Genomic DNA, 20,787 nt, shown 5'->3' on the forward strand with positions numbered 1-20,787 from the left:
GAAGGGAGGGGAGAGGGATTGAGGAAGAGATAATGATATTCAAAGTGAAAGTTGCTTCAGCAGATTGGAAGTCAAAGAGAAAGATCCATACAGCTGGGGTGGGGGGGGGGGGTGTATGTTTTAAGATTACATTGCTTTGGCGCATCCTGTGTAACCTGACTCCACACATCGACCCCGGTATTCCAGGCATACGCCCATTGAACCATCTCTGCACTTCCTCCAATAAAGAGTACCCACCCTTGAATAAGGAGAGCAGAGTTCTCCCCATGACTCCTAGTACACCCTTACAAATATTCTGTAAACTTGTGCCAAAACGTTGATATGTTTGAACTCCATATCCCATTGCAACAAGGGTCAATGTTCCAATTTGACTACTTGCTGTGCCTGTGTGTTAAAGACCATAGTTCATTGGAACAGACTTAGACCATTCGGCCTATGGAGTCTGGTCCGCCGTTCCATCATGGCTGATGTACAGTCCTTTCCCTCTCAACCCCATTCTCCTGCCTTCTCCCTAAAATCTTTGGTGCCCTGACTAATCAAGAACCTAATGACTTGGCTTCCACAGCCCTCTGTGACAATAGATTCCATAGATTCACCACCCTCTGGCTAAAGAGATTCCTCCTCATCCCTCTTCAAAAGGGACATTCTTCTATTCTGAGGCAGTGCCCTCTGGTCCTAGACTCCCCTAGTCCTCTGTATCGAGACCCTTCAATATCTGGAAGGTTTCAATCAGATCCGCCCTCATTCTTATAAGCTGTAGTGGGTGCAGTTCCAGGGACATCAAATGTTCCTCTTGCGTTAACCATCTTATTCCCAGGGTCATACTCATGAACCTCCTCTTGCCCCTCCCCCATTCCAGCACATTCTTTATTAGATAAAGGGCCCCAAACCGCTCATAGTACTCCAAGTAAAGTCTGACCAAAGATTTAGTTGCAGCAAAGTGTGTTAACCTGTTGGATTCCTACTACCAGGACCACAAGACCGTTATCCACTGAAAAAATGTTTGAAGTATCTCTCTCTCTCTCCACTCAAATAATAACTCATTTTCCATTCTTCCTCTCATAGTAAACTACTTCACTTTTCCTCACATTAAATTCCACCTGGCAGCTCCTAGCCCACACACTTAGCCTACCTATATGCCCCTGTGCTTCCTCTATGCCCTATCCACCTCCCCACCAACCCTCTGGGAGAACATTCACGAGACGGCAACAACTCGACAAGGAGGCAGTCCACCCCGACCTTCTCAAAGGGCCGTTTGGGATGGCCAATAAATGCAGGCATGCCCAGTAACTTGAAGATCTCGTATTTTCAGGCAAGATGTAGATTTGGTTTAAGAGATTTCTGTTCCTCGAAGCACTCAATCTTTTCTGATTTTCCTCCAGCCCTGCTGCTGAAGCCGGTACAACACATCACCAGGGTCACTCTGCTGATAGGAGTAAGTGCTGATGTTATACATCTGATCTTCAATCACATTGCGGGGTTCATGGGAACTCAGAGAACTCCCCCTAAACCAGCCAGAACAGCAGCTTAGAGTAGAAATCCATTCATCCCATCCTATCACACACACCCAAGGACAGACACAGAGTGAAGCTTCCTCCCCACCGTTCCATCACACACTTCCGGGTTCAGACTCAGTGTGAAGTTCCCTCTACACTGTCCATCAGGCTTTCCCTGTGTCAGACACAGGGTAAAACTCCCTCTACACTGTCCCACCACACACTGTCACGGTCAGACACTCAATGAAGCTCCCACTATTACTGTTCCATCTCACAGTCCCAGGGTCAGATACAATGAAGCTCCATTACACACTCCTAGTGTCAGCCAAAGAGTGCAACTCCCTCTACACTGTCCCATCACACACTCCCAGTGTTAGCCACAGAGTGCAACTCCCTCTACACTGTCCCATCATGCACTCACGGGTTAGACTCAGAATGAAACTCCCTTGACATAGACCCAGGATCAGACACAATGTGGAGATGTTCTGATTGAGCTGAGAGAAAATCGAGGAAAACTTATATATAAAGTTTGCAAGAAATATTGGAGGAACTGCAGAGGGCCTCCTGAATATCTGAGTGAGGGGCTGTTTTAGTGTGGAGGCCTTTGGAAATTTTCTCTCCGGTTTAGACTGCTTTTATTGGCAGCTGCTAACTGTGTAACTGCTTGCTGTGGCCACTGGCAGCTAGCCAGAAAGCCACTTCCCTCTGAAAGAAGGGACAGAATCTGTTGTTCTCCCGCTGACATCGGGATAGCACCCCTTCCTCCAGCCCCATTGTGTTTCTTGGTCGGTGTGTGTGTGTGTGTGTGTGTGTAGGGGTGCCTTGAACATCTCGACCTTTCGTGGCTTGGGACTTCGAGACCAATGGAGCCTTTCCCTGTGCTGTAATTTCTGGCGCCGTGCCAAAAGGGACTGTCAAGTGCTGGGCACCTTCCTACTGTCCCAGCAACAGAAGATTCCTCTTCCAGTTCTTCCCCAGACCCCAGAGTCTTAACGCTGATGCCAGAGGATCAGGCGAACGGCGGGAAATTCTCTAAGATCACTACTTGCTGCAGGACTTTATCAGCGGACATTGCTGCCTGTATTTCACGGCAATTAATGTCTCTGTTCCTTGTTCCCGACTGCAGTGTCAGCATGCTGCGTCAGTCTCCCTGGTGGATTATGCAAGGGCAACTTCTTCACCCTTGGAAAATCCCTGTTCTGGTCGGTGGTGAATGAACGTGGGACGCAATGCTTTATTGTGCCCTGGAATAACTCTGGAACCGTGCTCGGGTGCCACGAAGGACTTGGTTAGGGTAGGTGGAATTCTAGCCTCTGAGAAAGAGTTCAGAAGGGTGGCGATAAAGGATTTAGTGCTTTCCTAGCGTACATGATAAATAAACTTTCCTTGGGTTACCAGCCGGGCACAGGTATCAATTTTAGCCGACATTTCATAGACAATCTCTCCCATTTTCATCAGGGATGACGGTGGTATTCTACCTGAACACTGACAAGTTGGTGCACCAGGCTTTCAGTGGCGGGAGGGGGGAGGGGTCAGACTTAAAGACACCTTTGTGCAGATGGAGCTGATGACCGCTCTCATGCAACGGATCGTCCTTCGGTGTGTCAAGTTCTTTATTCCCACTGAGGTCCTCCTTCCCCATTTATCTCTCTTTGGACAAGTAAGATCAGCGATCACTCCGTCAGACTCAAGTTTAAAAGAAGTACCTTCTGCAGCGTAGTCTCTTTCTAGCACCAGTTGTTCATGCAGCTAGCATGAGAGGAGGATGTTGAGGGTCGACTTACTGCCTGGCACAAGGGGTAGACGCCCAGGGGATCTGAACATCCGCGGTGTTCTGTGTGTGAGGAGGCAGGGTACTTTCGGAGGGACTGTGCTAACCCCCAGTCCAAGGAGAACAACTCTGGCACCTCTGCCCCTGTGGTTCTGCCTCTGGAGGGGGTGTGAGTCGGGATGCGGAGGTTTGGGGAGACTCTGCGGGGCAGGTAGGCGAAGATGAAGTCCAAACTCCTCAAGGAGAAGATCCCTGAGGACACGGAACCCATGTCCGCCCACGTGCTTTGCTCTGAGGAACTCACTTGCCTTGAAGTTCAGTAGGAGGCCGAGGGAAGAGCCCGGGCCTGGGTGGAAGGGATGCTGCATCGGTGGTCCCGGTAGCCGCGAGCTCCCCTGGCCTGAAGAGAAGGCATTCTTCTCCCAACAGGGGAGAGAGAGTAGATGTGGGGGAGTCACCCGAAGGGTTGGAAATCCCAGTGGATGTTGGCCCCAAACCTGAACTTCCAGATGCAGCCTTGAGCATGTGTACGAGAAGGTGTTGCCCCTGGTCTGGCAACTGAGACGGCCCTGGGTAAAGATGGTTAGCAGCATCCCAGAATCCAGTGAGGAAGGAGGATGTCCCAGTTACCCTGCTCCTGGGGCTGGCTAACTGTGGGTCCACGAGACAGGTAGCAGAGATTTCTAACCAAGCTGAGAGTGGGAATGTGTTAGTTTAGTGTATATTAGTTAGAATTTGTCTGGTCTTTTGTTTGTAATGTGGAAGTACATTAAGTGTAGTGGATAGAATTTGTAATAAAAGTATTTTGTAAAAAAAGGGGCCAGATGTAGGGTAGAGTGAAGTTCCCTCTACCCTGTCCCATCACAGACTCCCAGGGTCAGACACAGAGTGAAGCTCCCTCTACCCTGTTCCATCACACACTCCCAGAGTTAGACACAGAGTGAAGCTCCACCTACACTGTTCCACCACACAATCCCAGAGTCAGACACAGAGTGAAGCTCCATCTACCCTGTCCCATCACACACTCCCAGGGTCAGACACAGCGTGAAGCTCCCTCTACCCTGTCCCATCACACACTCCCAGAGTCAGACACAGAGTGAAGTTCCCTCTACACTGTCCCATCACACAGTCTTAAGTCAGACACAGGGTGATGTTCCCTCTACACTGCCAGGGCAGAGACAGCACCAGTCAGATGCACCCACTACTCTACAACTTTTGCTGCATTCAGATTCTACGTGGATGGAATGAACGAAATACAGTGGAGTCCAGTTAAATGGGACACATTGGGCCCAGTACATTACGGCCCAATTAAGCTGCTGCCCCAATTAGCTAGTTTCGTGGAAATACTTTAAAAAGTATTAAAAAGGTAAACTATCATTTAACTGAGTAACAAATTATATATTTAAATGAAATACAGAACAAATTAGAACTCTATCAATACCACTACGGTACTATAAAACGGTGTTGGTTCCTAATTATTATCGATGGAGGAACTCACCCAGGGTGCATATTCTTTTGATTGACTGTATAATGAACAAAATCAGTGCAAATTCCTAGTGTAGATAATGGACTGGTGTATACAATGCTGTTGACCATTGCAACCTCCAAATCCTTATTTTCATTGTCACTGGCATATGTCGTGAGATTTGTTGTCTTTGTGGGAGCAAAACATTGCAATACATAATAATGGAAACAAATCAATTACAGTTATTACATATATATTAATTTAAATTAAATAGGTCATGCAAAAACAGAAATAAAAAAATAGTGAGGTCGTGCTCATGGATTCAATGTCCATCCAGAAATCGGATGGCAGAGGGGATGAAGCTGTTCCTGAATCACTGAGTGTGTGCCTTCAGGCTCCAGTACCTCCTCCCTGATGGTAGCAATGAGAACAAGGCATCACCTGGGTGTTGGGAGTCCTTATGATAAATGTCACCTTTTTGACGATTGTCGATACCTTCAAATTCTTCACAGTTACTAACTTGATGAAGTACTGAAATTGTTTCATTTTCAGTCCCGGCCATTTTTGGTATCTTCAAGCCTGAATAGTTCAAACCGAGATGGGCAAAACAGTTCAGAATTATCTTTCTGCTTATTTCTCACCAGCTATTAGTAACAAAAATCACTGCTTTTTTAACACATGCACACGCAACAGACGCTATTTAACACATAACATAACACAAGAACCTAAGAACGTATGAAATAGAAGCAGGAGTAGGCTATCTGGCCAATCGAGCCTGCTCCACCATTCAATAAGGTCATGGCTGATCTGGCCATGGACTCATCTCCACCTACCTGCCTTTTCCCCTCAACTCTTAATCCCCCTACTATGCAAAAATCTATCCAACCTTGTCTATTTTTTTTAATATATTTGTATATTTACTGAGGTGGCTTCCACTGATTCATTGGGCAGAGAATTCCACAGATTCACCACTCTTTGAGAAAAGCAGTTCATCCTCATTTCTGTCCTAAATCTACTCCCCTGAATCTTGAGGCTATGTCCCCTAGTTCTGGTCTCACCTACCAGTGGAAACAGCTTTCCTGTCTCTATCTTATCTATCCCTTTCTTAATTTTACGTTTCTGTAAGATCTCCTCTAATCCTTCTGAATTTCAGTGAGTACAGTCCCAGGTGATTCAATCTCTCCTCATAATCTAAACCCCTCATCTCTGGAATCAACCTGGTGAGTCTCCTCTGCACTGCCTCCAAAGCCAGTATATCCTTCCTCAAGTAAGGAGACCAGAACTGCACACAGTACTCCAGGTGTAGTCTCACCAGTACCCTGTACAGTTGCAGCATAACCTCCCTGCTCTTAAATTCAATCCCTCGAGTAATGAAGGCCAACATCCTATTTGCCTTCTTGATAGCCTGCTGTACCTGCAAACCAACCTTTTGTGATTCATGCACAAGAACTCCCAAGTCCCTCTGCACAGCAGCATGCTAAAATCTTTAACCATTTAAATAGTAATCTGATCTTCCATTTTTCCTTCCACAGTGGATGATCTCATATTTACCAACATTGTACTCCATCTGCCAGACCCATGCCCACTCACTTAACCTATCTATATCTCTCTGCAGACTCTCCGTTTCCTCTGCACAATTTGTTTTTCCACTCAATTTAGTGTCATCATCAAAATTAGATATACTACACTCGGTCCCCTCTTACAGATCATTCAATCTAGGCACAGTGTCGAGTCTAACGGCCACACAAGTGCATGCGGTTGATGCTAGTTAGAAACTGTTCAGCAAGTCTCCTGTCCCAATTAAGCAGCATAATGTCCCAAATAAAGGAAGGGAATTCCAGCTATTTTCTCGATTTATTTTTGTTCTTTAAGAGTTGTCCTAAATAAGCAGCTGTGATGGCCCAATTAACCAGAATCCACCATAATGCATCGTAAATAATGCTAATATGCACAATATCTATAGGAGCTGCTGAGAAGCACGCCTAGTGACCACCCTGACCACCCAGCACTGGAAACAGCTCTTAATGACTCCAACAGCTTCCTCTCTGCAACCAAACAGACAATCTGCCCTAAAACTGGATTCCGGGATCCTAGTAATGATAAGGTAACTCCTTGGGAAATGTTCATCTGATGATTCGTAATGTCTGAACCTAGAGATAAAGGGAAGTGTGTCTGTCACCTGGTCCCCAGAGACTGACGCCCGGTCCCAGAGAGGGAGGGGAGTGTCTGTGGCCTGGACCTAGAGTGGGGAGGACAGTGTGTCCGTCGTCTGGTCCCAGAGAGGGAGGGGAGTGTCTGTGGCCGGTCCCAGAGTGGGGAGGACAGTGCGTCCGTCGTCTGGTCCCCAGAGAGGGAGGGGAGTGTCTGTGGCTGGTCCCAGAGTGGGGAGGACAGTGCGTCCGTCGTCCGGTCCCCAGAGAGGGAGGGGTGTGTCTGTGGCCGGTCCCAGAGTGGGGAGGACAGTGCGTCTGTCGTCCGGTCCCGAGAGAGGGAGGGGTGTGTCTGTGGCCGGTCCCAGAGAGGGGAGGACAGTGCGTCCGTCGTCCGGTCCCCAGAGAGGGAGGGGTGTGTCTGCGGCCTGGACCCAGAGTGGAGGACAGTACGTCCGTCGTCTGGTCCCAGAGAGGGAGGGGTGTGTCTGTGGCCGGTCCCAGAGTGGGGAGGACAGTGCGTCCGTCGTCCGGTCCCGAGAGAGGGAGGGGTGTGTCTGTGGCCGGTCCCAGACAGGGGAGGACAGTGCGTCCGTCGTCCGGTCCCCAGAGAGGGAGGGGTGTGTCTGCGGCCTGGACCCAGAGTGGAGGACAGTACGTCCGTCGTCCGGTCCCGAGAGAGGGAGGGGTGTGTCTGTGGCCGGTCCCAGAGAGGGGAGGACAGTGCGTCCGTCGTCCGGTCCCCAGAGAGGGAGGGGTGTGTCTGCGGCCTGGACCCAGAGTGGAGGACAGTACGTCCGTCGTCCGGTCCCCAGAGAGGGAGGGGTGTGTCTGTGGCCGGTCCCAGAGAGGGGAGGACAGTGCGTCCGTCGTCCGGTCCCGAGAGAGGGAGGGGTGTGTCTGCGGCCTGGACCCAGAGTGGGGAGGACAGTGCGTCCGTCGTCCGGTCCTGAGAGAGGGAGGGGTGTGTCTGCGGCCTGGACCCAGAGTGGGGAGGACAGTACGTCCGTCACCCGGTTCCGTACCGGGAGAGATGTGTGTCTGAAGCCCGGCCCCAGAGAGGGCGAGGACAGTGTGTCTGACACCTAGTCCTCAAAGGAGAGAGGGCCATGTGTCTGATGCCCGGTAGCAGAAGGGGAGAGGGCAGTATGTCTGATGCCCACCTCTGAGAGGGAGAGGGAAATGTGTCTGATATCTGGTCCTGGGTGGTGTGGGGGGGGGGGGGGAGGATATTGTGCTCAATGCACATTCCGAGAGGGAGAAAGCTTGATGTGTCTGATGCCTGGTTTCAGCTCAGTGGCTGGGGGGGGGGGGGGTACATTTTTATGACGCCTAGTACTAGAGGGGGCAAGAATGATGTGTCTGATACCTGGTCCAGGGGGGAGGGGGAAGTGTGGAGAAATACAATGCGTCAAACCTACACTGTCTAATGTTTGATCTGGGGAGAGTGTGGGTCACTGAACTGTTCACCCTGTCTTCCTTTGCCCTCCCAATGCTCAGGACCAGCCCTTGGTGAAGGACGGATTTGTGATCGAGGTGTCCGAGGGCTCGCGGAAACTACGGCACATCTTCCTCTCCACGGACTTTCTGTTCTGCGCCAAGATGAAGCGCCTGCCTGGGTAAACTGATAGAGCCACACGGCCCGGGGACGTGCCTGCTGACCCTCTCATGCTCATCCACACCAATCCCATTCACCAGCTCATGTGGGAGCCTCTGACTCCACCACCCCTAGGGCATTTGTGTTCAACCTCTCTGGGATACGGGATTATTGGTGAAGAAGACCAGCATTTATTACCCATCCCTAAACTCCATTTTAGAGTTTAATTCAGGTAATGAGAGCCATTGCTCTTTGGGAGGTCAGATGTATGGGGAAAGGGCTCAGGATCCATAACAACATTCATACACAGAGGGATCGTAGTAGGGCCAAGTCCATCGTTCACTCATTATGTGATGTGGCTGATCATGGCCTTTGCATGATCATGGTTGTTCTTGGCAATTTTTTCTACAGAAGTGGTTTGACGTCGGCTTCTTCTGGGCAGTGTCTTTACAAGACAGGTGCCCCCCAGCCATTATTAATACTCTTCAGAGATTGTCTGCCTGGTGTCAGTGGTCACATAACCAGGACTTGTGAACTGCACCGGTTGCTCGTACGACCATCCACCACCTGCTCCCATGGCTTCACGTGACCCTGATTGGGGTGGGGGGGGGGGGAGTTAACCAGGTGATACACCTTGCCCAAGGGTGACCTGCATGCTGGCCAAGGGAAGGAGCACCTTCCACGTCCATTTCTACCAATGCCACCCAAGCCCCAGTCCATAGCTCCCTGAAACTGGCCACACAAGTGGGTACGGTGGCACAGAAGGCATATGCCTTCCCTTCATTAGTTGGGCCACAGAGTGTAAGAGTCAAGTGTCAAATTGCATTTGTATAAAACCTTGGTGGGCCACACACTCGGGGTCGTGTGTACAGTTCTGGTTGCTCCATTTCAGGAAGGGTGTGGTGGCTTTGGAGAGGGAGCAGAAGAGGATTACCAGGACGCTGCCTGGGTTAGAAAGCCTTTTAGCTGCAGGGAGAGGTTGCAACTGGAATTGGTTTGTTATTGTCACATATCAACAGTAAGGTGCAAGACCATAGCAAGGAAGATGGTGATGTCAAGACCATCTTATCATCCTAGGGAACCATTCAATAGTCTGATAACTGCCAGGTAGAAGCTGTCCTTGAGAATGGTGGTACATGCTTTTAGGCTTTTGTGTCTTCTGCCCGATGGGAGAGGGAAGAAGAGAGAATTTCCAGGGTGTGAGGGGTCTTTGATTATGCTGGCTGCTTCACTGAGGCAGTGAGAAGTGTAGACAGAGTCCATGGAGGGGAGGCTGGTTTTTGTGATGTGCTGAGCTGTGTCCACAACTCTCTGGTCAGATCCAGAGGGGCATAGGTGGCGTAAATGTCCACTGGCCTTTTTCCCAGGGACCAGAAGCCAAAAACTAAAAAGCATTGTCAGTGAATATAGAGCAGGCTTTACCCAAAAGCAGAGTAGCAGAGATGGCTGATCAGTAGATTATATTTTACAATAAACTGAAAAATAACGAGCCAAGGGGGATCTCAAAACAAGAGAGAAAATATATTTAAGATGACAAGGCAACAAAGTAACTGAAGGCTGAGAGCAACTGGATGAGGCTGGCTGATTTGATGGGTGAACAAGAACTGGGGATGAGAGCTGGGTTTAAATAGGCTGCAGGTGATGAGTTGGAAATGAGTGGCAGGTGACTCCTGTTAGCAGTGTGGAGACTGGGAGGTGCCCGCATGTGCAGGAGTGACAGGCATAGGTTTAAGCTGATGCACACAAAATGCAGGAGGAGCTCAGCAGGCCAATCTACAGAAAGGAATAAAGAGTTGACATTTCAGGCTGGGACCCTTCATCAAGACTCTGGAGTCTCAAGGGCCACGGGCCGAATTATCAGCTTGTTATTCCTTTCCATAGATTGACTTTCTAATTCCTTCCAGCACTGTGTGCGTGTGACTCTGGATTTCCAGTATCTGCAGAATCTCTGGTGTTTATAGGTCTAAGGTGGGGATCTTTGATGGATGTTGCCTTCTTGAGACAGCAACTGCTGGAGATACTACTGATGGTGGGGAGGGACAAGCCTGTGGTATTTTGGGCTGAGTCCATGGCTCTCTGATATGACCAGTCTCAATACTTCCAACAGTACATTTGTAGACGTCTGTTAAGGTGTTTGGTGACAAGTCAAACCTCCTTATCCTTCCAAGAGAGTAAAGGTTTGTAAGTTGGCACCCCAGAGGAGGCACCATCCCAACCACACCTGTCCTGAGCTAGACTTGAACCCACAACTTCCTGACAGAGGGAATCAATGCCTATTAGCCTGTTATAGAGTGCTCCCAGCCCTACTCGCTTCTGGAATGTCCCTGGATTGGAACAATGCTAGTTTTCCTTTCCCCTCTAGGAGGCAGCCAAACTTGAAGTGCGATTGGTACCTCCCCTTGGAAGATATCACCCTCCAGAGCCCCAGCGAGATCCAGCTGATGGCTCCTGGCACGCTGCAGGCTGTGCCCCAGAAGGACATCGAGGAGGCCAAGGCGCGGCTGATCGCCACCAAGATCGAGATCCACCTGGAGAAGGTCAGCCAGAAGGGGTCAAGGGAGCAAAGGACAATGTGAAGGAAGGGATCGGAAAGAAAAGCAGGGGGGAGGGAGAGATCAGGAAGAATGAGAAAGAGGGAAGGATTGGAGGAACGGAGGGTATTTGGAAAGAATGAGGATGGGATGGGAGGGATAGATAGAAGAAGGAAGCTTTGGAAAGGAAGAGAGGAGGAGGGAGGGATTGGGGAGGAAGGAGAGCAGGAGAAAGTAGGGATCAGAATGATAGAAGGAAAGAGGGTGGGGGTTAGAGGGTGGCTGAGGTAAGAGATCGGGAAAGGGGGAGAGAAGAATTTGGAGAGAGGAAGAGGGAAAGGATCATAGAGAGGGAGGAGGAGGGAAATGGGAAGAGATCAGGAGAGGAAGAAAGGATGGGAGACAGAGAAAGAAAGGATCAGAATGAGACAGAAGAAGGTAGGGATGGAGAGCAGAGGAGGGGATGGGGTGAGGCTGGTCAGAGAGGAATGAAGGGGCTTATGAAAAGAGGGAAAAAATACAAAGAGAGAGATGAGAGCAGGTGGGAGGGAGCCTGGAAAGAAGGAGGGTACAAGAAAGGGAGAGAGTGAAAGATGGATGGTACAAGAGGGTGGGGGAAGCATGATGCAATGGGACACACTGAAGCTGGCCCAGGTTTGATGGGCTGAAGGGCCTGTGTGATGGTGGAGAACACAAAGTAATGTGATGGGCAATCTTGCTCCCACAGAAACACAACAAGGGCATCGAACGTCTCCGAAAGAAAATGTCCGACCTTGAGACGTGGCTCCTGATAAATTCCCCATCACTGCCCCTGGGATTACAGAGCAGGAACGGCAAGGTAGGAACGCCAAGCCCACTGGACATATTGTCTGCCCACCAATTCCTCACCCTCCAGTCACAGTTTCTAACACACCGGGACATCCAGTCCTGGAAGTGGGAGGACGATATGTCTGATGCTGAGTCCCAGACAGGGAAGAGGACAGTATGTCCGATACCCCGTTCAAAGATGGGGAGTGGACGGTGTTTCCGACACACCATGACACTCCCTCTCCCTCAGTACAGCCACTGCTCTGTCGACTAAGGTTTTGTGGTGGGCTCTAGTTGCTTTGAAGTTCACCTGTAATGCTTGTTATCTCAAATCCGCTACTGAGTCTTTGTGGTGAACCCACTTCAAAGTAACCCCATGATCTTCATCACTTTGATCGCTCCCTTGAGTGCTGACTGCCCTGGTGGGAACCACAAACAAGAGAAAATCTACAGATGCTGGAAATCCAAGCAACACACACAAGATGCTGGGGGATCTCAGCAGGTCAGGCACCATCTGTGGAAAAGAGTACAGTCGACGTTTCAGGCCGAGACCCTCCAGCGGAACTGGAGAGAAAAAAGATGAGGAGTCAGAGCTAGAATGTGAGGGGAGGGGAGGAAGAAACACAAGGTGATAGGTGAAACTGGGGGGCGGGGAGGGTGAAGTAAAGAGCTGGGACGTTGATGTGTTTAAAGAGCTAAAGGGCTGGAGAAGGGGGAAATCTGATAGGAAAGGACAGAAGACCATGGAAGATAGATAAAGGGGGAGGATCATCAGAAGGAGGCAATAGGCAGGCAAGGAAATAAGGTGAGAGAGGGAATTGGGATGGGGAATGGTGAGGGTGGGTGTGGGGGGGATTACTGGAAGTTTGAGAAATCGATGATCATGCCATCAGTTTGGAGGCTACCCATGAGGAATATAAGATATTGTTCCTCCAACCTGAGTGTGGCCTCACCTTGACAGTAGACGAGGCTATGGATGGCTATGGTGGAATGGGAATGGGAAGTGGAAGTAAAATGGGTGGCCACTGGGAGATTCCGCTTTTTCTGGCGGATAGAGCGTAGGTTGCATGGTGAAGTGGTCTCCCAATCTGCGTCGGGTCTCACAGATGTGCAGGAAGCCACACTCGGAGCACCAGACGCAGTGTATAGCCCCAACAGACTCACAGGTGAAGTGTCACATCACCTGGAAGGACTGTTTGCGGCCCTGAATGGTAGTGAGGGAGGAGGTGGAGCACTTGTTCCACTTGCAAGGATAAGTGCCAGGAGGGAGATCAGTGAGGAGGGACGAATGGACAAGGGAGTCACGTAGGGAGCGATCCCAGCAGAAACCAGAAAAGGTTGGTGGGGGGGAAGGAAAGATGTGCTTGGTGGTGGGGTCCCATTGGAGATGGCGGAAGTTAGAGAGAATTATGTGCTGGGTGCGGAGGCTGGTGGGGTGGTAGATGAGGACAAGAGGAACCCTATCCCTGGTAGGGTGGCGGGAGGGTGGGGTAACGGCAGACATGTGCAAAATGGAAGAGATGCGATTGAGGGCTGCATAGATGGTGGAGGAAAGGAAGCCCCTTTCTTTGCAGAAGGAGGACACCTCATTAGTTCTGGAATGAAAAGCCTCATCCCAAGAGCTGATGTGGTGGAGACAGAGGAATTAGGAGAAGGAGATGGCATCTTTACAAGTAGAACGGTGGGTTGAGGTGTAGTCCAGGTAGCTGTGTGAGTCAGTGGGATTGCAATAGACATTAGTGGATAATCTGTCTCCAGAGACAGAGAGATTGAGAAAGGGGAGGGAGGTGACAGAAATGGACCAGGTAAATTTGAGGGCAGGGCAGAAGCTGGAGGCAAAGTGGATGAAGTCGACAAGCTTGGGTGCAGGAAGCAGCGCCAATGCAGTCGTTAATGTAGTACAGGAAAAGTGGGGGAGTGACACCAGTGTAGACTTGGAACATAGACTGTTCCATATTGCCAACAAACAGGCAGGCATACCTGGGACCCATGTCAGTGCCCATGGCTACCCCTTTTGTTTAAAGGAAGTGGGAGGCGCCAAAGGAGAAATTATTGAGAGTGAGGACAAGTTCCGCCAGACGGAAGACAGTGGTGGCGGCAGAGAACTGGTTGGGTCCGATGTCCCGAAAGAAACATGGAACAGTATCCCCCAGGGATAACGTCCCTCTTGTCCTCACCTACCACACCACCAACCCCCGCGTCCAGCACGTAATTCTCTGTAACTTCCACCATCTCCAATGGGGCTCCACCGCCAAGCACATCTTTCCCACTCCGCCGCCCTCCCCCCCAAACGTCCTGCTTTCTGCAGGGATAGCTGCCTATGTGTGTGCTGTCCAGTGGGAACCACATTGTCTCTGGAGCTCTCTCTCTCGCCTCCAAGCCCCGTACTGGCCGACAACTGGGCCGGCCTTCGGAATGCGTCTGTCATCTCCACTACACCTCAGACCCTCCTCCAACTCACCCAGAGCTAAAGTCGAATTTACTGTCATCTGCACCAGTACTTGTAAAACCTCCTTACAACAGCATGGCAGCCACATCGCATCACATACACAGCATTCACTAGAAATAAAACAGAATTTAAACGTGCATTTACACAATTTTAACAAGAGAGAACATAATTCCCACAAAAAGAATGGTTTATTTTAGTGCAGTGATTAAACTGGACTGAGATAGTGATAAGGATTTGACCTGTTGGTTCAAGAACTGAATGGTTGAAGGGAAGTAGATATTTCTGAACCTAGTGGTGTGCAACCTCCTGACCAATAGTAGTTGTGAAAGGAAGGCCTGGCACAGGTGGTTAGGATGTCTTATGATAGGTATTGCCTTCTACAGACCTTTTATAGTTACTACTGATGGTAGGGAAAGATATCCTGCTGAGTTGACTACCAATCCCAGCCTCCCACCTTCAAATCTATCCAACGCCCTGGCTCTACCATAGCTAGGGTCCATTCAACACTGAGTCATTGCTTCAGAATTTCCACTAGTCAGGACATAAGCTCCAGTTTAGACCATATGACCAAGGTGTCAGAGTTTGGAGTTCGATTGTGGTGTGCTCTGTAAGAAAGTTTGTATGCTCTTCTCATGTGTGCATGGGTTTCCTTTGGGCCCTCCAGTTTCCTCCCACACTCCAAAGATGTACCTGTTAGTAGTTCATTGTAAATTGTCCTGCGATTAGGCTAGGGTTAAATTGTTGGGTTGCTAGGTGGACAGTGCTCTAAAGAAGTCAATTTGCCAACATTGTTCTGGTGCCTTTTTTACATCAGGAGGACCTTTCGACCCTTTGACCTTGAACCTCGCCAGCCCTTGACCTATTCCCCAGATACTGAAGGGTTGTTAACTACTTGCTTGTTTGTGCCCTTCCCCCAGAGTTACATCTTCCTCTTGTCCTCTGACTACGAGCTCCACGATTGGAGGGGCACCATTGAGCAACAGAAGAAGAAGGGTGCGTGACTCTCTGTGTAACGTCAGCCACTTTCCCTGGCTCTCTCATCTCACTGTTTAGTGCCTTTCTCGCTTCCCTCTGGTCAGTACAATCTCCCCAAGCCCTCTCTCCCATTCACTGGGAACTCCTTCATCCAGAGGGTTGACCTGCCAGTAGGAGTGGCCAATGTGGGATCAATTGTAACAGTTAAGAGTTGCTTGGATGGGAGGAATTCCGAGGGATATGGTCTGGCTGTGGGTAGATGGGACGAGGTGGAATATGAGATCACTATGAATCAGATGGTGTGAAGAGCTGTTCCTGTTCTATCGTGTTCCATGATTCTATATATCAATCTGGATAGATACAGTCTAAATATTCCAGGGTTAGACCTGGGAGCACCTTGCATGGCTCCCATCTCCTTATCTCTGGGTCAGACCACGCTGGGAGTACTGTGCATAGTTCCGGTCTCCATAACCCTGGGTCAGACCACACTAGGAACACCATGCATATTTTCAGTCTCCATACTCCCTGGGTCAGACCATGCTGGGAGCACCATGCACAGTTCCAGTATCCATAACCTTGGGTTAGACCACATTGGGTGCATCGCGAATAGTGTGTACACAAGATTTTCCTTGAGAATGAGAGGGAGTATGTGCATGAGAGAGAGTGTTATCCCAGAGGCTGAAATTTGGACCCCCCCCCAGCATGCACTCCCCCTTGAGCTGACCATACTGATCATCCCCCCTGCCCTCTGCTTTCCCAGGTTTACAGCTTGTCTCACGGACTCCCTATGAGATTCAGACCCTCTTCCAGCTCTGCTATGAGCAGCGCACTGCCCGCTATCTGCCGCTCTACAGTAACGGCGAAGGTAAGCAAGCAACCGCCACATGTTAACCCTCTGCTCAGAGGCCCGATCAGGGTGGTGACCCTGAACCTATCTACCTTGGCAAAAAATTCTCAATAGCTAATTGGAAACAAGAGAAAAATCTGCAGATGCTGGAAATCCAAGCAACACACACAAAATGCTGGAGGAACTCTACAGGTCAGGTAGCATCTATGGAAAAGAACAAACAGTTGATGTGTTGGGCCGAGACCCTTCATCAGGACTAGAAAGGAAGGGGAGAAATCAGAATAAGAAGGTGCAGGAGGGGAGGATGAAGTACAAGGTGGCAGGTGATAGGTGAAACTGGGAGCAGGGGAGGGGGTGAAGTATATTGTTGCTGTTTTGTCTGCGAGGGAGGAGCTGGGGATTTGATGTTAACGTCACTGTTTTTTGCCCGGGAGGGAGCTGGGGGTATGGATTATCTGTTAGTTTTTTTTGGGCGTGCGAATGGGTGGGAGGGGTTTGGGGTTCGTAAGTTTTGTTTCCTCCTCCATGTTTGGGGGGAGTGATGTCTTTTCAACAACTCCCATGGTATTTCATGGCTATCTGGAGAAGATGAATACCAGAGTTGTATTGTACATGCATACTTTGACAATAAACTTTTAAAGAGCTGGGAAGTTGATTGGTGAAAGAGATAAAGGGATGGAGAAGGGGGAATCTGATAGGATGGGGTAGAAGACCATGGGAGAAAGGGAAGGGATAGGACCACAAGAGGGAGGTGATGAGCAGGGAAGGAGATGAGGTGAGAGAGGGAAATGGGAATGGGTACTGGTAAAGGAGAGAAACTCAGCAACTCAGACAGCATCTATAGAAGTGAATAAACAGTTTATTTAGGTCTGAGAACCTTCATCCGGACTGGAAAGAAACGGGGCGAGACGCCAGAATAAAAGGTGGGGAGAAGGGTAGGATAACTAGAGGTGACAGGTGAAGCCAAGTGGGAAAGGTAGGAAAGGTAAGAGGGCTAGAAAGGAAGGAATCTGATGGGAGAGGAGAGTGAACCAGAGCAGAAAGGGAAGGAGGAGGGGACCTAGGAGAGAAGAGGTAAAGCTCAGAGTGGGGAATAGAAAAAGAGGGCAGGGGAAGGGATTTTTTTTAACCAGAAGGAGAAATCAATATTAATGCCATCAGGTTGGAGAGTATCCAGACGGAATACAGTGTTGCTCCTCTATCCTAAGGGGGAATAAGAGGAGACGATGGACCAATATGTCGGAATGAGAATGGGAATTAAATTGTTTGTATGAGAGGGTAGGGTAGATAGAGCAGATAGCCTATAAAATATAAAATGGAGGAATTCAGCACGTCAGGCAGTATCTGTGGTGGGGAATAAACAGTCGATATTTCAGGCCAAGACCCTTCATCTGGACTGATGACGGATTGCCTTGGCCCAAAACGTCGACTGTTTATTCCCCTCCATTGATGCTGCCAGATCTGAGCTCCTCCAGCATTTTCTGTGTGTTGCTCCAGATTTCCAGCATCTGGAAAATGTCGTGCTCATACAGAGTCAGCAGCCGGTGTCTTTTCTCCGTGTCGAAATACTAGAGGGCATAGCTTTAAGGTGAAGTGTTGGGGGGGGTGGGGGTTTAAAGGTGATGTACGGGACAAGCTTTCTTTACACAGGGTGCCTGGGACGGGCTGGCAGGGGTGGTAGTGGAGGCAGATGTGAGCGAGGTTTTTCAGAGGCTGTTAGAGAAATGAATATGCAAGGATGTGTCTAACCGCCTCCATACCCTCATTGACATGCAGGGCTGTTCCTTTGCTGTACTGTCATGTGTTCTATGGTGACAGGAACCTGGGCGGTCAGATCAAAGATTGGTGGTACTCAGATGCACAAGACTGAACCAAACAGGTCATAGTCTGGATTCTGACCACGGAACCACGACCTCCTAACTCTGACTGTGCTGTGAGACTAAGATAGATGTTTGGGGAACTTGACTCCTCCGATACCCACAACCACAGGTCTATTTAAAGCAGAACTGTCCGGTGACGTAGGCGATCATGGTCTTCACCATGATTGGTCATGACAAATCTTTCTACAGAGGTGCTCTGCCATTGTCTTTTTTTGGGCAGTGTCTTTATAAGACAGGTGACCCCTGTCATTATCAATACTATGAATAAGCTCTTCTCGGGCTTCCAGCTGGGTACAGGTATCAGTTAGAATGTCAGCCAGCTGAGTCTGAGCCCGCTGGAAGCCTCGGAAGATGGCCTGTGAAAACTGTGTATGGGTGGGTAGGAGGGTTGTGTGTTCACTATATCACTATCGAGGTTTACGACTGAGCACTGAACCTCAGTTCAGGTGCTCTTTAAATACTCCATTCTTGGCGCCCAAAATATGTTTGCCAGTTACTGGACTGGAAGATGTACTGGCTCCACAGAGCAACCGACAACCTCACCCGAGCAGTTCTGGTATCCTCCTTGCGGCAGCGGTCTGGAAGTCCTGCATCTCCCGGCTCCGCCTGGAAGTCCTCTCGCTGGGGGCTGGCCACAGTCACCAAGAGACTCCGAGACCCCGCTGGGTCCGTGTTGTCTCCGTCGCACTGTGACGAGAGACCCGGGCAAGGGTGGTTTGGAGCCAAGCGTTGGAGTGCCCGAGGCTGGAACCATGACACAGTATCAAGCTGGGACGAGAACTGAGCAAAAATGAAGCATTAGACGATATCGCTCATGAGGTTTACTCATTTAGGTGCTCTTTAAATGCTCAACTCTTGGTGCCCAAAACATGATTGCCAATTAGCAGGACGGTCCTGAAACCTTAAAGCGGCCGCTTCAGCTCTCCATATGCCTGAGGGTCAGAGCATCTACATCCCGGCAGCTGGCATGGCTGGCAGCATCTGGACCGATTTGGTGGGACTGAAGCCAAAGGTGATATTGGCATTTATTTTGGTAGATGCTGGATCGATTTCAACATCTACGAGAAGATTGGATAAATACATGGATGGGAGGGTTACGGAGAGCTATGGTCCAGTGGCGGGTCAATGGGACTAGGCAGAATAATAGTCTGGCATGCACTAGATGGGCCAAAGGGCCTGTTTCTCTGCCATGGTGTTCTATGACTGTCCCCTCAGCCCCTCTTCAAGGGGCCCACCATCATCCCATCTTCCTGCTACATTGGACACTTTCCGATCAGCTGTCCACATTTTGCTCGTTTCTCCATTTCAGACTCGGACGACACCACACTGAGGGGGAGACTGAGCGTCAAGATTCACTCCGTGTCCGGACTAAAGGAGCCACACAGTAAGTAGTGCACGTCTCGGGACCTTGCCCACATCCCTTCCTTTGGTCAATCATAGCCCCACCTATGTCCACCGTCCCAAAGACAGCAGGCTTTCTTCAACCCCAGGTTCCTTCTAGCTCGGCCAGTTAGAGTGGGAATCCACTTAGTCACCATTTCAATGTCAGTAGGATGATTGGGGAGAGATCCCAGTAGAACATTACATGTTATTATTTTTCATGCATATGGGTGATAAGGTCATGACCTACCACTGCTGGGGCAGGTCGAACTGAATGCCATTTATTTATTGAGATACAGTATGGAACAGGCCCCTCCAGCCCTTCGAGCTGCACCATCTAGAAACCCTCAATTTAATCCTCGCCTAATCACGGAACAATTTACAATGACCAATTAACCTACAACCAGTACTTCTTTGGACTGTGGGAGGAAACCAGAGTACCCAGAGGACACACACGTGGTCAGAGAGAGAACATACAAACTCCTGACAGGCAGTAGCGAGAATTGAACCCAGATCTCTGGAACTGTAGAGCGTCGTGCTAACAACTGTGCTACCGTGCCGCCCTGGAGTCTAAGACACAGTGACAACCAGTTCCAGAGGGAGAAAAAAAGGTGTGCCCAACGCCAGGTCCGAGAGGTGGGGGAGAACCGTGTCTGATGCCCAGTTCCAGAGGGAGAGAGGATGGTGTGTCTGATGCCCGGGCTCAGAGGGGGAGAGAGGATGGTGTGTCTGATGCCCGGTTCCAGAGGGCGAGAGGATGGTGTGTCTCATGCCCGGTCCCAGAGGGAGAGAGGATGGTGTGTCTCATGCCCAGTCCCAGAGGGGGAGAGGATGGTGTGTCTGATGCCCCGTCCCAGAGGGAGAGAGGATGGTGTGTCTGATGCCCCGTCCCAGAGGGAGAGAGGATGGTGTGACTGATGCCCGGTCCCAGAGGGGGAGAGGATGGTGTGTCTGATGCCCGGACCCAGAGGGGGAGAGGATGGTGTGACTGATGCCCGGTCTCAGAGGGAGAGAGAGGATGGTGTGACTGATGCCCAGACCCAGAGGGGGAGAGAATGGTGTGTCTGATGCCCGGTCTCAGAGGGGGAGAGGATGGTGTGTTTGATGCCCAGTCTCAGAGGTGGGGAGGATGATGTGTCTGATGCCCGGTCTCAGAGGGGGAGAGAGGATGGTGTGTCTGATGCCCGGTCTCAGAGAGGGAGAGGATAGTGTGTCTGATGCCCGGTCTCAGAGGGGAAGAGAGGATGGTGTGTCTGATGCCTGATCCCAGAGGGAGAGAGGATGGTGTGTCTGATGCCTGGTCCCAGAGGGGGAGAGGATGGTGTGACTGATGCCCGGTCTCAGAGGGGTAGAGGATGGTGTGACTGATGCCCGGTCTCAGAGAGGGAGAGGATAGTGTGTCTGATGCCCGGTCTCAGAGGGGAAGAGAGGATGGTGTG

The 20,787-nt window shown here is 50.2% G+C and overlaps 1 protein-coding gene across 1 annotated transcript in view; it reads left to right on the forward strand.

The window, feature by feature from the left end:
- LOC140197869 (active breakpoint cluster region-related protein-like) overlaps positions 1–20,787 on the forward strand; it is a 74,891-nt gene that overhangs the window by 22,965 nt on the left and 31,139 nt on the right. The window contains exons 8-15 of the mRNA XM_072258412.1: positions 1,383–1,435; positions 6,696–6,836; positions 8,383–8,501; positions 10,842–11,016; positions 11,738–11,848; positions 15,184–15,259; positions 16,002–16,106; positions 19,278–19,352. Coding sequence (XP_072114513.1) covers positions 1,383–1,435; positions 6,696–6,836; positions 8,383–8,501; positions 10,842–11,016; positions 11,738–11,848; positions 15,184–15,259; positions 16,002–16,106; positions 19,278–19,352 — 855 coding nt within the window. The remainder of the gene's footprint in view (positions 1–1,382; positions 1,436–6,695; positions 6,837–8,382; positions 8,502–10,841; positions 11,017–11,737; positions 11,849–15,183; positions 15,260–16,001; positions 16,107–19,277; positions 19,353–20,787) is intronic.

This window comes from Mobula birostris, chromosome 5 (genome assembly GCF_030028105.1).
Source record: "Mobula birostris isolate sMobBir1 chromosome 5, sMobBir1.hap1, whole genome shotgun sequence".
In the NCBI taxonomy this organism is placed as follows: Eukaryota; Metazoa; Chordata; class Chondrichthyes; order Myliobatiformes; family Myliobatidae; genus Mobula; species Mobula birostris.